Here is a 15,357-nt window from a genome sequence, read left to right as displayed (position 1 = left end):
GCAAAATTTGTGAAATGAAGGTGATTGGCTAATTTGGACAGATGTACATATGTACCAACTAAAAAAAAACATAGTTCCAAAATAAATCTCCTTGTAAGCTAGATTCTTTTTAATGTGTAATTTTTTTTACTCACTACAATTACAAACATAAAAAGTTTGCACAGCGCAGATACCTAAATCTAAAACTAAATTACTCTTTTTCATATGAATATTATTGCTTTTTTTTCTTCTGTGGGCACTTTTTTTAAAGTCTATTTTGAAATACAGACACTGAAGCACAGTGACAGCATGTAATAAAAATTTGTTACAATGGAAAGCACAAAAAAAAATCCAATATCATTGGTATATAATAGTCTGTAGAGCTCTTCAAATGACTATTACACGCACTTACTCCGCCTGAGTGGACGGGAAGCGGTGTTGGTTACCCTATCATAGTTTCAAAGTGTATAAAGTCACAAATGTACTAAGCAAAAACTGTCTAAGGCATTGAGATTTTTAAATGTGATTAACTTGACATGCGCTCTAAGTAAAGATGTAATTTGGAATGTGCTTTAAGAATTTATTTCTGTATGTTTTTATTTTAGAATATGCCTCGTTTGACATTTATTCTAGGTATAGTTTCCCATGAAAGAACACAGTAGTATGTATTTGTAACCATGCGGGGTATCAATTTGTCTCTTATAAAACAATAGGTTTGCCCCAGACAATAAGGATAGAAGGTATGCTGACAAAGTAACATTTACAAATATATAGATTCATTTTTGTCTACAAGAGCGATTCTGAAATTGCAAGAATGCGATGACTGGTAATCCAAAAATATTTCTCCCTTTCCAAGTCTTTAAAGTCATAAAGAACTTTTTGTCATTTTATTTTCAATATTGTAAAATGCATACCGTGATTTTCAAGTATAGAGGAGATATTATAAATGCTGTGCAGTTCTTCTTTGGAAACAATTAAGATATTTAATTCCTTCAGAAAATTGCATTAATCATAATTAAATATAGTTACATAATATAAGCAAAGAAACTCAAAATTGGTATTTAAATACATAAATATTAACTTAGCGAGCCACATTTACTATTTTTTTTCTATCAAAATAGAATTGTGAAGTAAAAAGTATTAGTGTAGAGCACACAACCTATCTTCAACTTATCCGATTTATTATAAATTTATAAAATAAAACAAATGCGTAATGCGAAAACGGTAATGAAAATAAATCTGAAGCTATAAATCGAACTGACAGTAAACAAACATAAAGAAACCTGTGTTCATTTCAAAACAATTGCCAAACATTTATAATACGTCTATATTTTTTAAATGACAATTTGAGTGAACTAAACCATTTTGCTATCATCGCTGGTTAGCTATTTTTATTTTAAGTTTGTATTTGCCAAATGTTAATTGAATCTGATGGTACATAAGTGCCAACTGATTCAACATTATTTTAGTATAATAATTTATTAATAAAGACAATGCGTTTACGTTCCGTTGTATTACTTTATTTAACCCGTTGCCCGTACCACATTAGGTAAAAAAAAATGGGCCTTTACGGATTTGCCCGTACCTTGTACAGGCTCAAAAAAAATTAGACTTTGTTAATTTTCCCATACTTGGCACAGGCACCTAGGTGAAGAAATAGCTCAAACTGATTTTACTGTAGTAACAGCAGTAGTAGTAGATTATAATGGAGTTAACGGCTAGAAATACTAGAAGGAAAACCTTTGTTCATCTAAGATTAGTTTTAAAAGTAGTTAAAAATTCTCTGAGTTTAAACCTCAATAAAAACATAAAAAAATCATAAAATGTGGATATTGAATACCACGCATAATTATTTTTTTTTAAATCTACCATCTTTTTAATTAAATTTTTATTAAAACTCATCAGTCAAAGGGTTAAATAAACATTCAAATTGTTAATTTATTGCCTTGAAAATTAACATACACTATCGGTAGTTAAGAGGTGGACAATCGTAAATCCACAATGACATATGGTCAGGGTAAACTAATCGTCGTGTTGGGGAAACAAGGTTCTATCTAACACATTTAGGTATTTTCACATTTCACTCTAACTCTATTCAGATTTAAATTTTGGTTCGATCTGTATAGAAATTACAACAAAAAACCAAATCAATCGTCAGAAATTCAAAGGGAAACAAAGTTCTATCTGTTATTAAGAAATATCATTCAGAAAAACAAGGTTCTATCTCGACTAATTTCATACTGTATAGTATTCAAGATGGCGGAATAGCTGAGTTTTGTGAACCGCCAAACTCAAGTTTTGTGTGATTGTGACTGGTGAATTTATTAATATTCCCGAAAAAATGATACAGAAAGGTAGTGTAAACGTAAATTTTTCATATTTTGAAATAAAAATCAGTAATTTTCGCGATAGTCTGTGGAATTCACACTGTTGAATTTATCATTATTTACCAGAGTCAAACTGGTTGCTGCTAAAAAATTACTCAACAAGAAAAATTTCTTGGAAAAATGCAAATTTAAGTGCAGGCACTGGATTCCAGAAGATGTAAGAAACATCATTCATAAAAAGCATTATGAACTGTCACAAAATGAAAAATATCATTTTATTTCTAAAATGTCATTTTGTTTCCGAAAGAAAAAAGTTTACGTTTAAATACTATTTAAAAAATTAATCAATCATGTTTTGTGTATGCAAAATATTTTATTTGGGAACACTAGATAGGTATATCTCAGAAGGTTATATACGGTGTCCACATTAGAAGACGCTACAACAGGTATACCTTAACAAGACAAAAGGGGTAAACATGGAAAACACAACAAAATTGCTAAGAAACAAGGCGCTTGGTCAGGGATTATATAAATTCATTTCCTCATGTCTTCTCATTCACTTGTGTCTTCTGCTATGACAAATTTCTTAATCAACAATAAGGAAGTGGAGTATATTATTGTCAAATACTCAACTCCCGGACATTCAGCGGTTCAAGAAGTGGATAATGTACACTCTAGAATTGAGAGTATTTTGAAAGTGTCAGAGTATTATTTACCTCTTTCCCTATTAAGGCTGTTAAAACAGATAAACACTTTGAAATCATATTGTATTGTAATGTTCAATAGAAACGATTTTAAAGACTTTACCCCTTGCTCAAAATATTTCAAATATACGAGTATTCCATTTACTAAAGAAACAGTTCTTCATTTTACAAAAAATCACTTTCAAGTGACATTTAAAACAAGTAATGCAATAGACATGGAATGGTCCAACGTAAAAATATTAGCAACTAACGTTCAAACCAGAAACAATGGTCCAATCTCTCTGAATCCAGCATCATACAGCACAATTATAAGTAAAATTAGTCCAAAACCAGATAAAAATAAGCGAAACTTATCGGAAGCTAACTTCGAGTCGATGAAATCGATGTTCAAATGGATGCCTTTAATTGACAGAGAATTTTATAATGCTTTATTTAGAGAATTAAGTCTATATTTTTTTGCATTTATTATATTTTAATCATAGTCTTATTGTAACACAATGTTTATTTCTGTTAAATTGTTTCCTATAATAGAAAAAATATCAACCTTATTTATAATAATCAATATGTTTTGTTTGTTTTTCTTAATGTTATTGATAATAGTACAAGTCTTTATAAATATTCAAAAAAATATTTTCATTCCACCAACTTTGGCAGTAAAAACAAATATTTTGGTCATCTAAGTGACTGCAACAAGGTTCTATTTGTGATAGAACGTTGTTGCATTGTATTATTTGAATAATTTTGAAAAATCTCAAGGTAACAAAGTTCTATCTGAACTTTTTTTACATTAAAATTATTTATTGTTCCAACTTTTCTAAAAATAGTGGCATTAAATTTGCTTTTCGGTTTGATTTAATCATATTATTAAAATAATAAATAAGTATTTATGTAGAATATTAGAGAAAACATTATCTAGATTTTCAACCTCTCATATCTCAAAAGGAATCCACATAGAACCTTGTTTCCCCAACGCGACGTAATATGTAACTGTTTTTTTAGACTATTTTACATCAGTTTTCAGAAATAAAACAAAAAATATATAAAAAAAGTAACAGTGTGCTCAATAATTTTATGTTAAATTCCTAAAAGTTCAAAGAAAAAATTCTAAAAATTCATAATTTGTCTCTCCTAAGCATTTAGCATTTTGGATTTGAATTGTTTTTCTCATACCTACTGATATGACAAATTAATATCATAATATAAATATTATTGTGCAGTTTGTAACTAAAATACACAATACATCCTGGACCGACTTAAACCGTGTATATTTAACTAAATAATTGCACAAATGTATTTCACATGAGCTGGAGCAAAAAATTGACTAACTAATCTAAGTCATTGATGAGAACAAATTTGTTTAAAATATAGGATAACTCACATAAGTTATTACCCTAATATATTTGGAGTGAAATTACCCCCAATACATTTTAGGATATTCATTCATAAGTCATGTGTTTTTAATATGATTCCGACTAGAACCTTTTTTACGATAAATGACAAAAGAAAAAGTAGACAAAAAAAATGTGCAAGGTTATAACTATTTCAGGAACTTTATCTTTTCTGTGAATATAAAAGCTTTTTACTTGTTTATGAGTTTACTTTATAAAACATCTAATTGCGATTGATTTTTGCAAGTTAATTAAAGTGAGGAATATATTGAATGTCATAAAACAAGCACAAATACAATTTTATTAATTTTGAAAAATTAAGAAACGATTTCAGCCTCTGTTCACTACAACAATATGTATTATTATGTGTGGTCGACAAGTTGATATTCACGTTAGTGATATGTATTCAAGATTAACTCCGTATAGTCTAAACAGGTTGAAATGAGAATTTAAAAAACAAAAATTAAACTTAAGTTATTAAAATAAAAATGACACAAAATAATAAAGAGTGGTCCATTAACAATCTCAGTATTTTTTTCTGAAAAATCTGGTACGAACTTACGGAATCATTCAATAAAAAAATTTAAAAAATTGAAACAACTTAACCTTACTTTTGATTTTCTAAATGAGTCACGTTTAATCGAATTAATAAATATGTACACTAAATACTTTAAAATAAAATTTTTGCTTGCTTTGAATTTTTAAATTACTTGCCAATTTTATTTACTGACCGGGTAATGGTCTTATGAATTTGTATTTTTACAGTTTTCGGAGCACCTAGGAAATTATGTTTATTTACACATATTAGGTATGAAGTGAAAATATACACGATTGCTTTAGTAATATTAGTTTATATTAATGCAAAACTGAAATCAAATTTGACTTTTCACATGAGGCGACTTATTTTAACAATTTTCATTGATGTAAATTTATTCATAATTGGTACATTATACTCTAAGATAAAATACAATTAACATGATTAAATGTGCATATTACTTGCACTTATTAATTATTGCGATACAAGTCATTTTCTTACTTTGTATAAATCTTCAAACATACAAAAAATACAAATATTCCTTCGATTAAGTATTTACAACAAAGCAGACACAAAGAGAAAGTACTGACAATGCAATTGAAATTTCAGTCTTCATCGTTTAATAAAAATTGTATAAATATCCGTACTTTCGATAGTTTGAAGAATGAAATCAAATTACAATATATTTTATTTTTATAACAAATGTATTAATTGTGCTTATATTTGCCATGAATTTTTTTACATCTCTTGACAGCGTAAAAATTTTCACATATTTTTCCACGTTTTGTAATTTTATCTCATGTTTCTGGGTCAAAAAAAAATCTATTCTTAGCGGAAATAAACCCTGCATTAAAAAAATGGAAGGTAAATAATGCATTTATTCAGATTGGTCAAAAGGTATATGTATCAATATTTTAAGCCTATGATCCAACCCAGAGAAAAAATTAAATGCTCTTACTTGATTGCCGCAAAACAAATTATGGCTATTATCCACTTTATTCTTGTTTGTGTTGTATTGTAAAGTCTAGACAAGATATGGACTTCTGTGTCAGCCACTAAATGGATAGTTTTTATGTTGTCTCTTTGTTACTAAAACTTATTTGTAACCTACTCATTTCGCTCAGCTGTTTTTTCAAATTTCTATTTAATAACCTTTTTAATATTTTTCAACTTAATAAATATATACATAATTTTAGTTAGAATATTTCTTGAATATCCAGAAAATAAAGAGACATGTGCACACCCGCGTCCTGGAAAAAATGAAAGATAGGTGTGCACTGCAGTTTCTAAGATCACCTCAACTGCTACCACTTACGCAGGAAAAGCAGTACTTATAAGGATGTGTAATGGCACTGTGGCTGTTTAATGAAGACATGGATAATCAAATGAAAGATGTTAATATTCGAGCTGGAATAATATTCTGACTGTATGCTGCTTAATGTATGGTAATGGTGCAGTTCTTCTTGCTGATAATAAAGAAGACCAAGGAAAACTTGGTATGATTGGGTACTTCAAATACTTGAAAGTAAGTGAGTTGGAATTATCAGCAGGTATGTATAAATATTCCGCCTCCATAGCGTAATGGTCAGCACGCTCGGTTACCATTCTGGAGGTCCCGGGTTCGATTCCCATGGGGGGGGGGGGGGTCAAATAAATTAAAATGATTTTTTCACTCTAATATTTATTCAATATTACCTTGGACTGGTACCTAAAGCGGAGGGCTGATCACTTTTCCTTCATGTGTTATTGATCAAGATAACACTGCTTTTGTATGATGCAGTGCTCTATGCACCATCGGGTGCGGATAAGGTTAGAAAGAAATATGTATAAAGAGATAGATGCATACGTGTGAAAGAGGCGAAGAATGTTGGCAAAAATAGAACAGTGTGGCATTTTATTATTTCAGCCTACCCATGCTGTATTGCTGTATATCTCATAGCAGCCCTCTAACATATAATATGTGAAAAAATCTAGCCAGAGTGTAAGAAATTGATGACTCATATGATAAAACATAATATAACAATTCGTAATATAGGTTTACAGGAATATAGAAAAGAAAATCACCGACTTAATCAAACGTGAAAAATATCTTAGGAGCTATAATATATATTTACATCACGTTGCTATAAATCATGTTGCGAGACAACAGTGATATATTAGTTTTGCTTTGCAGGAGTATTCGGTAGGACTTTAACAGATGGACACAGCTATCAGCTTCTTCGTTTTTTCATCATTTAAATAATATATAATTTTAATATTAAATTTGTATATTTAATATTTTTCTTATAATAATTTAACATTACCCATCATTTTATACTACGCCATTAAATATTTTTCATAATATATAATATATACTCAAAATGCTATTATAATAAAAAAAAGTTATATTAAAAAAGAAATTGATAGCTGAACACTGTTGTCATTAATAAAAATCTCACATGGCGATATTACAAGACAGCAAACTAAAGTATGAACAAGATTGGGAATACACAATTCATTTATTTTCTTAGAGAGCACAAGAGATGACCGCTTGGACTGGTCAATTCGCCAAATTGTAGAAAGTTCAAGAAGGTTCGGAATTTTTAAACTTTTGGAAAGACTAATAGACGCCAATTTTCAACATATCAGGTATGGGAGTATTACATAAAAACAATGTTTGTAATATTGCGCAGTGAAGAGAAGTGAGTGCAAGATATTATAAGAAATAATTAGTGTCTCTGAGGCCTTTGTATAAATATAGTTCATACATAAAATGTACAATTTATTTAAAAAAATACAAGGTCATTGATCCATATTCCTCCAACATAAAAGCAATACGTAATGCACTTGACATAAATATTATTAAAGCGTAACATATTTACAAAATATCAATATACAACTTATTATATTCTGTATTACCTGTATTACTTGTATCCATTTTGATACCAATTAGTTTTGACTATAAAACATTTAGGTTATATGAATGTGTCAAATATTGATGGACCAGAGTTATCGAAGGTATAAAAATGATAGTCATCCTAGACCGATTAATATTCCTGGAATTAAATCAGTAGTAAAAATAAAATAACTTTGTTACCCTTATTTAAAACATGCAGTCTTAGGCATTGACTACATTCATTAGTTACAACTTCTTCTTATAAATGATCGATCGGCTGTCTGATCATCAATATTATACCATTTGTTTAATAACAAAAATGACTGTAATAAAAAGATTCATACTAATACTTAATAGATTAATTTATAAAAGTGTGCAACTACGCTGTGTATTTATTTGGGATAAATATAATATTGGGTTTGAACACATCTGGCAGTCTGGAACTAATATTGGATAATATGAATCAGTTGTTTACATTCTGCAGTATATAAACGACACTCACTTTTTCTCAAAAAATCTTTTGAAACGCGTTCTGGCAGAGACGGAACCCATTTCCGCCGTGTACCTCGCAAGTAGTCCCGGCCTGCAAAGTAAGGGGAGATGAATCTTCACTTATACCCAACTAATAATGAATTAAACTCAGATACACAGATTCATTATTTAAAAACTAAATTAACACTTGTATAATACCACTTATTGAGTTTATTTCCAACATTTTGAGTGTGTTCAAAAATCTGGATTATCTCCAATTTTAGGAGTTATTTTTCATATTATCACTATTTTTTAAACATATCAACATAGATAAAGAAGAATAGAAGAAGTCTGGGCATTTACGGGACTTAAATCCGTTTTAGGCTGGTTTAAATGATCACTTTACACACATGTAACATTCACCAATTCTACACATGATTGACAACCACACTTAAAAATTCTTGGAACTTATATCACTAGAATTTCACTAGGGACATCTATTGGTGAGATGAAAGATTAAGAAAAAGAAAAAAAAAGAGTTTTATTTCATTACACACAGTTTCAAAAACTACTTATGATACTATTTTATTATTAGTATTAATCAGTCTTGATAAAGAAGCGGTTAGCTTCGAAACCGGTAGACATTATATATAATTACGTTATAATGTAATATTTATAGTGATTTTATAACGAAGTTACATTTGAATTAATAAGTCTTAATGACAGGCGCCGTGGCGTAGTTGGGTAGACGATCGATTGCAAAACTGGCATCGCGGGTATGATTCTCGCCAATTGCAAAATGAATTTAAGAAAGATTTATTTTCAATTGGATTGGGTATTTGTGACGTATTTTTCACATTTACCTTCCACATCTATACTATCCTACCTGCAGACAAGCCTTTCAGGCAATAGGAGCATTGCGGGTTATTCCTTTATAAAATATATTTAAAAAATAATTATAGAAAGAATACAGATTTAAAATAAAATGAGCGGAGGCACTCACTATAGCAAGGAACCTCCCTGCACGTCCATCATCTCCTCGGCGCGCGGGGGCGGCTGCGGCGGCGGCGGCAGGTGGTGGTGGTGCGGGGGGAAGCCGGGGGCCAGGCGCGGGGAGGCGTACAGTCCGCGCGCCAGGAGGTGCTGCGTGCCCAGGGGGCGGCGCGGGGAGCGGGCGTTCACCACGCGCGGTTGGTGCATCTCCTCCAGCACGGAGGGCGCCACGTAAGTAAAGCCCTACAATAATAGCACAACCTCCATACATGTACAAGTTCGTTAATTCACTCCTCGCTTTAACCTTTCCGGGAGTATAAACATAAATGAATGACGGAGCGAATTTATTCAAATGAGTATCGACTTTAATGAATGTCAAAGTCTGTCTGTCAGTTGGTATGATGTAACTGGTATAGCAATGACATATGTGGATCTTATTCTTCTAACCCTTATCCGCACCCAATGGTTCATAGGGAACTGCATCATATAAATGTATTGTTATCTTGATCATTAACACATGAAGGAAAGGTGATCAGCCCTCCGCTTCAGGTACCAATCTAGGGTAATATTAAATAAACATTAGAGTGAAAAATTCACTTATATTTATTTGCTTCCTCCCCTGGGAATCGAACGTCGGTGCAAAATTTACTCAAAGGAGTATTGACGTTTATGAACGTCGAAGTCTGTCAGTTGGTATGAAGTAAATTGTATAGCAATGACATAAGTGGATATTTGTATGTAATTTTGTCATAAAATAAAACTCACAGATGGTCAGTTAATTTTTTTTCTTCTATTTTAACATAATTTCTATCTTCATAATACATAGAGCTTGTGAAAAAATAATATATATTTTTTCATGTAAAAAGACCCCTCCCCAGAGAAAGTCGGACATCAATTATTGTACTCCTGGGAAGGTTAATCCAGTTATCCCATATTCATATGAATTTGAAATTACCCAACACTTGTTGATTCTTTAATAATAATAATAATAATAAAATTGGATGACTTATATAGCGCCATTTTCGTAAAAAAATACCTCAAGGGTGCTTCACGGTGAATGAATTGGGGAAAATATTATGGTGGAAATGATTTAGCAAACAAATGTGTTTTTAGTCTTCTTCTAAAGATCATCTCACTCTCACTATTTCTAACCATTGGTGGAAGAGCATTCCACGCCGTCGGTTCTGCAACAGCAAAGGCACGCTCGCCAAATTTAGTGCGTTGGTTGCGAGCTGGTAAGATAACTTTGCCCATTGCAGATGTTGTAGCCGATCGAAGCGTGAGACGTCTATCAACCAATTCATCTGGAATACACAGCTCCTTAAGATACTCTGGAGCCATATTGTGTATTGATTTATACATGAGTAGGCAGAGTTTATACTCAACCCTTTCGGGAAAGCGTAACCAGTGGAGTTTGTGAAGTAGTGGGGTGATGTGACTGAATTTAGAAATCCCAAAAATTAGTCTCGCTGCTGCGTTTAACACTGATTGCAGTCGAGTCATTTTATTGTTTGGTAGACCCGTGTATATACCGTTACAATAATCTACTCTCGATATTTCTGGGTTTATGGATCTTTTTGGAAATATAAAAGTTTACATTTGTATTTTTACCTTAAATATCATGTTGGCACTTTCACTCAGGGTAGACTCATCAGGTGAATCGATAGGTGTCTGATGCGTAAACCGTGTATCGAATTGGGAAACGTCATCATCGCTGGACTAAAATAAAATATCCATAAAATAATTCATTTATTTTGTATATTGGTTATATTTTATTATCAATTAAGATTAGATTGGAAAAACATATTAAAATTATTTTCTCCTAAATAATTTAATTTTCACTGCATTAAAAAAATATTATGAAATTCTAGTCCCTCCAATGATTTTTTCATAAAAAAAAATTGATAATTTGAAATAAAAAAAATTAAAGTACCTATAATTTAAAAAAATTGAAGAAAAAAAAAATCATTTGCTTCACATATTTTTAAACATATTTTTATGTTGTTTATTGTAACTGCAGACAGTTGGTAGAATTCCATATTGAATTGTTGGGTAATATATACTAAATTAAACAAGGTTTATTGGATTTGAATTCTACATTTATTTATGTATATGTTGATATGTGACGCGTTTCGTCTTATTAAGACATTATCAAACATTCATATTTTTATGCACATATTTTTTTGTGTTATTTTTTTTAAATAAAATCTTCAATCTCGCTAATTCAAAATCAATTGTGTTTTTAAAAATAATTATAATCAAATGATCTCACCAGTTTTGGCTCTATAGGGGGCTTGAGTCTTCTTGCAAAAACGTCCGGCCAACAGACTTGCTTGAAGAAGGGGTGATTCCTAATGGGTTCCGCATCATCCAGTCCCCCCCCGAGTCGATGCTTCACCTGCCTCTTCATGAGGCGTCGAATCAAATCTTGAGCCTCTGGAGTCAGGTATACGGGAAGGTTAAGTTTTGCGGTTAGAATTTTCTCAATCGTCTTCTTGCGGTTGCTGCCCGTGAATGGCGGCTGAAACAAAATTCCATTTGGTCATTAAAAGTATTCCGAAGAAAATAATAAATTTGTTTTGTATAATGTAGAAATTAAATTACCTGCCCAGTGAGCATATCATACATGAGAGCGCCCAAACTCCACCAGTCTACAGCCTTTCCGTGTCCACTGCGGGTTAATATTTCTGGAGCCCTATTAATTTAAAATAAATAACATTGTATATTTCTAGCCCTTTGTATAGTCAATCAGTTGGGTGATGTGTTGCTAAGAAGAAATTAATCAAAGTAGTTTAGGTTTGCATCAACCACATGTGTTTATCCCTAGTTTTCAGTCCTATAATATATCATTTATTTATTTTTTAAATCCATTAGTGTTATTTCCCATACACAGCTGTGTATACACTATGTTCCCATGTCACAAATGTGACAAAACATCTATCGTTTTTATACTAAAGAAGATGGAAGTTCGATCATTCATGGGCTTACGATCTGGCATTAAGCTGGCTAAAGTGATCACTTTATTTACTTGTGTAACAAAGTACATATGAACTAAATGGATCCCACCTATGTTCCATAAGAGATAAATAGATAATAAATAACCATAAACATTATTTTTACTACCCAAAAAATAAACATTATTTTCACAATAATTTGAATCAATCTAATCCTAATTGGTTTTTACCATCGGCTATTGTTTCTGTATACTTACATGTATTCTATTGTTCCACAGAAGGTATGTGTTACTATTCCAGCCTGGATATGTTCCTTACACAGCCCGAAGTCTGTAAGTTTGACATGTCCTTGGGCATCCAGAAGGACATTTTCCGGCTTCAGATCCCTGTATATTATACCCAGGCTATGCAAATGTTCCAGAGCTAAGATTATTTCCGATAAATAAAAGCTGAAAATATTAAAAAAAAAATCAGAAAATTGGTTTAAATCGTAATGCGCTATACCAGAAATGTTATTTATTTAAATATTAGAAATGTTGCAAACATTTGCTCTTACCATGTCGTATCTTCTAAGAAAATCCCCTCACGTTCTAAATGCATAAAAAGCTCTCCACCACTTAAATATTCTAAAATTAGGTATAATTTTCCACCGGTTTGAAAGGCATAAACTAATTCCACTATAAATGGGTGCTAAAATAATAAAAAAACACACATAATTAGCAAAATCATTTAAATTAAATTCAAAGATTAAATCAACATAAATTGTTTATTTATTTCACACATTCTGTATTATATGATGGGTAAAATAAATTGAGAATTTTTTCTTCTCCTTTCTACTCATTCTTTTTAGTTTTATACACTTTACCAGTTTATGATTTTATTAGTTTCTTCATATTTTTGTTTTGTAAAGTCTTCATGTCATATAATTTTTTATGAGATTTTCATATTTAAATCATCTCTAGACATTACCAACATTAAATATGCTGTATTTAATAAAAATAAGTAAATATAATAAAACAACAACTACTACTATTTTTTTCACATTTATTTTATTTGACCAGTGACCGGGTTTACAGGTCTGATAATCGATAATCAGTCTGAATGTCGGTAATGACGAAACCCATTCACAGGTCAAATAAAATAAAAGCGTAAAAGACCATGTATTTGTTGTTTTATTTAATACAATGCAGTCCTACTAAGAAATGTCAGTACAAAACTAAAATCTAAAAAAAAAGTCACTGGTGTCTACATTAGAACAGGTATTTTGCCATACTTAGTGAGAATAAACACTGTCTAATACGTTCTTTTATTTTAAATTAATTTTTACTAAATTATACTAGAATTCCTATTTCACTGTTGGAAACATAAGTTTTTTCACTATAATGAACGCCAATTTTCGGCACTTCACTGGACCGATATGTATCCAAGAGGATATGCATCTCACTAGCATAATATCCTGCTTGACATTTTTTTTTTTTTTTTTGTCTATATGAGTGTGTGAAAAGTTATAAAGGGTATGAAATGTGTATTTTTTAGTATCACTTGAATTTTCTGATCAAAATACAGTAAAATTAAAAAAAAAACAATAAAGGTAAATATGTACATAGTCAGTTGTCATAGTCAGCCAAGAGAATTCAGCCAAAACAAAAATATATCTCACAGGCATGAAATATATCAATGGTTAATTATGAAACCAATACCTCTTCTTTTTGATATAACAAATGGAGAATTCTTCCTAATATAAGGAAGTTAAAAATATCTGATACCGAGTTTTAAAGATGATAGATGTGCTGATTTTTTTTTTACGGTGCAGTGCATGTATTGAGAAAAAAATTAATTCCCACTGTTTAATTATGAGTGTATTTCTTTTATTCACATACATGTTTTCTTCATATTGTGTTTAATTTATAAATTCAACCATTCAACCCTTAAAACGAAGGAACGAGTTACAAACAAATAAGTAAATAAGTTTGACCTTCAATAAAAACCAAAAATTACCTTCACAGCTTCTAAAATATTTCTTTCTGCTCTTGTGTGAGCTGTATCCTTTTGGTTGCGTACAATGGAAGCTTTTCTCAGAACTTTCATTGCAAAATGTGCGCCTGCATCGGTTCCAGTAGTTTTTCTAACTTGAAAAACCTTTCCATAACCTCCTTTACCCAAAACTTTTCGTAATTCGAAGTCCGACGGCCCTAAACAATTCCTACCGGGATTTACATTATCTTCGCACAATTGGATAGTTTCGGAACCCTCGGCCCTAGGAAATGACAGACATTTTATTACAAGAATATAATAATGCGTATTACGAAATCAATCTAGACACGAACTAAAAAAATAATACTCACTCAACTATCGAATTAACGTGGAGTTCTGGTTCATAGTCGACCTAAAACAGCATAAAAGTAATAAAATAACCGTATCTATTGTTTAAAAATAGAAAATCATAATAACGCAGCGATAGTACTTTAAAATAGATTATCAATTCCATATGACAAGACCAAAACAATATCAAGGTGATCTTCGAAAATCATCTAATGAGCTAAGTCAACTCAGCTTTATTGCGCTTAAATTTATATTAACGTGGAGTGTAAAATTTGTGTGTATTGAAATAAAAATGTTGTAATTCTCAGTACCTCATCGACTTCAATCACATCATCGTCTTCTGAATCATCTAGGGTCACTGTGTCGACATCGTGAAGTTCCAAATCGAAAACACCTGCCATGGCTGATGACATGTGGAAATAAATCCTTACATTTGATCAACGATAATTCGTTTAATAATCGAAAATATCTCTCAAATTCTTATAACAACACCGAAACTTCACAAATACCGAAATATCTTAGCACAAGACAGAAGACAGGTGGGCTTGTGATGGTTATGAATTGAGCTTGCAATAAAATCGGAGAAGCATGGATGTTCATGTTTGCCAACATGAAAATCTTAATATTTTTTTATAGAAGGTGGTAAAATGATTTCGAACTTACCCACACCGCATTTTTTTAATGTAGGAAAGAAATTACTTCTGTTTTAGAAGAAGAAGTTATGAATGTAGGTTTATTGCTTTTTTTCTCGAAGAGGAAGAAAAGAACTACTTTTTTATTCAAGTCCGTCATTTTTTACAACTAATATA

General features: G+C 31.0%; 1 protein-coding gene across 1 annotated transcript; it reads right to left on the bottom strand.

Annotated features, from left to right (window-relative positions):
- Nucleotides 1-7,430: 7,430 nt before the first annotated feature.
- Nucleotides 7,431-15,165, bottom strand: S6k (Ribosomal protein S6 kinase). The gene is made up of 10 exons (XM_088261988.1): nucleotides 14,860-15,165; nucleotides 14,572-14,612; nucleotides 14,225-14,483; nucleotides 12,783-12,916; nucleotides 12,484-12,675; nucleotides 11,877-11,967; nucleotides 11,545-11,793; nucleotides 10,884-10,991; nucleotides 9,283-9,515; nucleotides 7,431-8,391 (listed from the first exon to the last, which is right to left on the bottom strand). Coding segments are annotated over exons 1-10 (1,410 nt in total). The 5' UTR covers nucleotides 14,962-15,165; the 3' UTR covers nucleotides 7,431-8,390.
- Between the last annotated feature and the right edge of the window lie 192 nt (nucleotides 15,166-15,357).

The sequence above is a fragment of the Brachycentrus maculatus genome, unplaced genomic scaffold (genome assembly GCF_059751285.1).
Source record: "Brachycentrus maculatus isolate JH-2025_06_01 unplaced genomic scaffold, ASM5975128v1 h1tg000172l, whole genome shotgun sequence".
Lineage (NCBI taxonomy): Eukaryota > Metazoa > Arthropoda > Insecta > Trichoptera > Brachycentridae > Brachycentrus > Brachycentrus maculatus.
Note: the sequence above shows the minus strand (reverse complement) of the source record. Positions and strands in the feature narration are given on the sequence as shown.

Coding starts and splice junctions, on each gene's coding strand:
- S6k (XM_088261988.1), bottom strand. CDS start 14,961: ATGTCATCAGCCATGGCAGGTGTTTTCGATTTGGAACTTCACGATGTC. Junction 12,676..12,782: donor TTCTTAGAAGATACGACATG/GTAAGAGCAAAT, acceptor TAATATTTTCAG/CTTTTATTTATCGGAAATAA. Junction 9,516..10,883: donor GTGCCAACATGATATTTAAG/GTAAAAATACAA, acceptor CTATTATTGTAG/GGCTTTACTTACGTGGCGCC.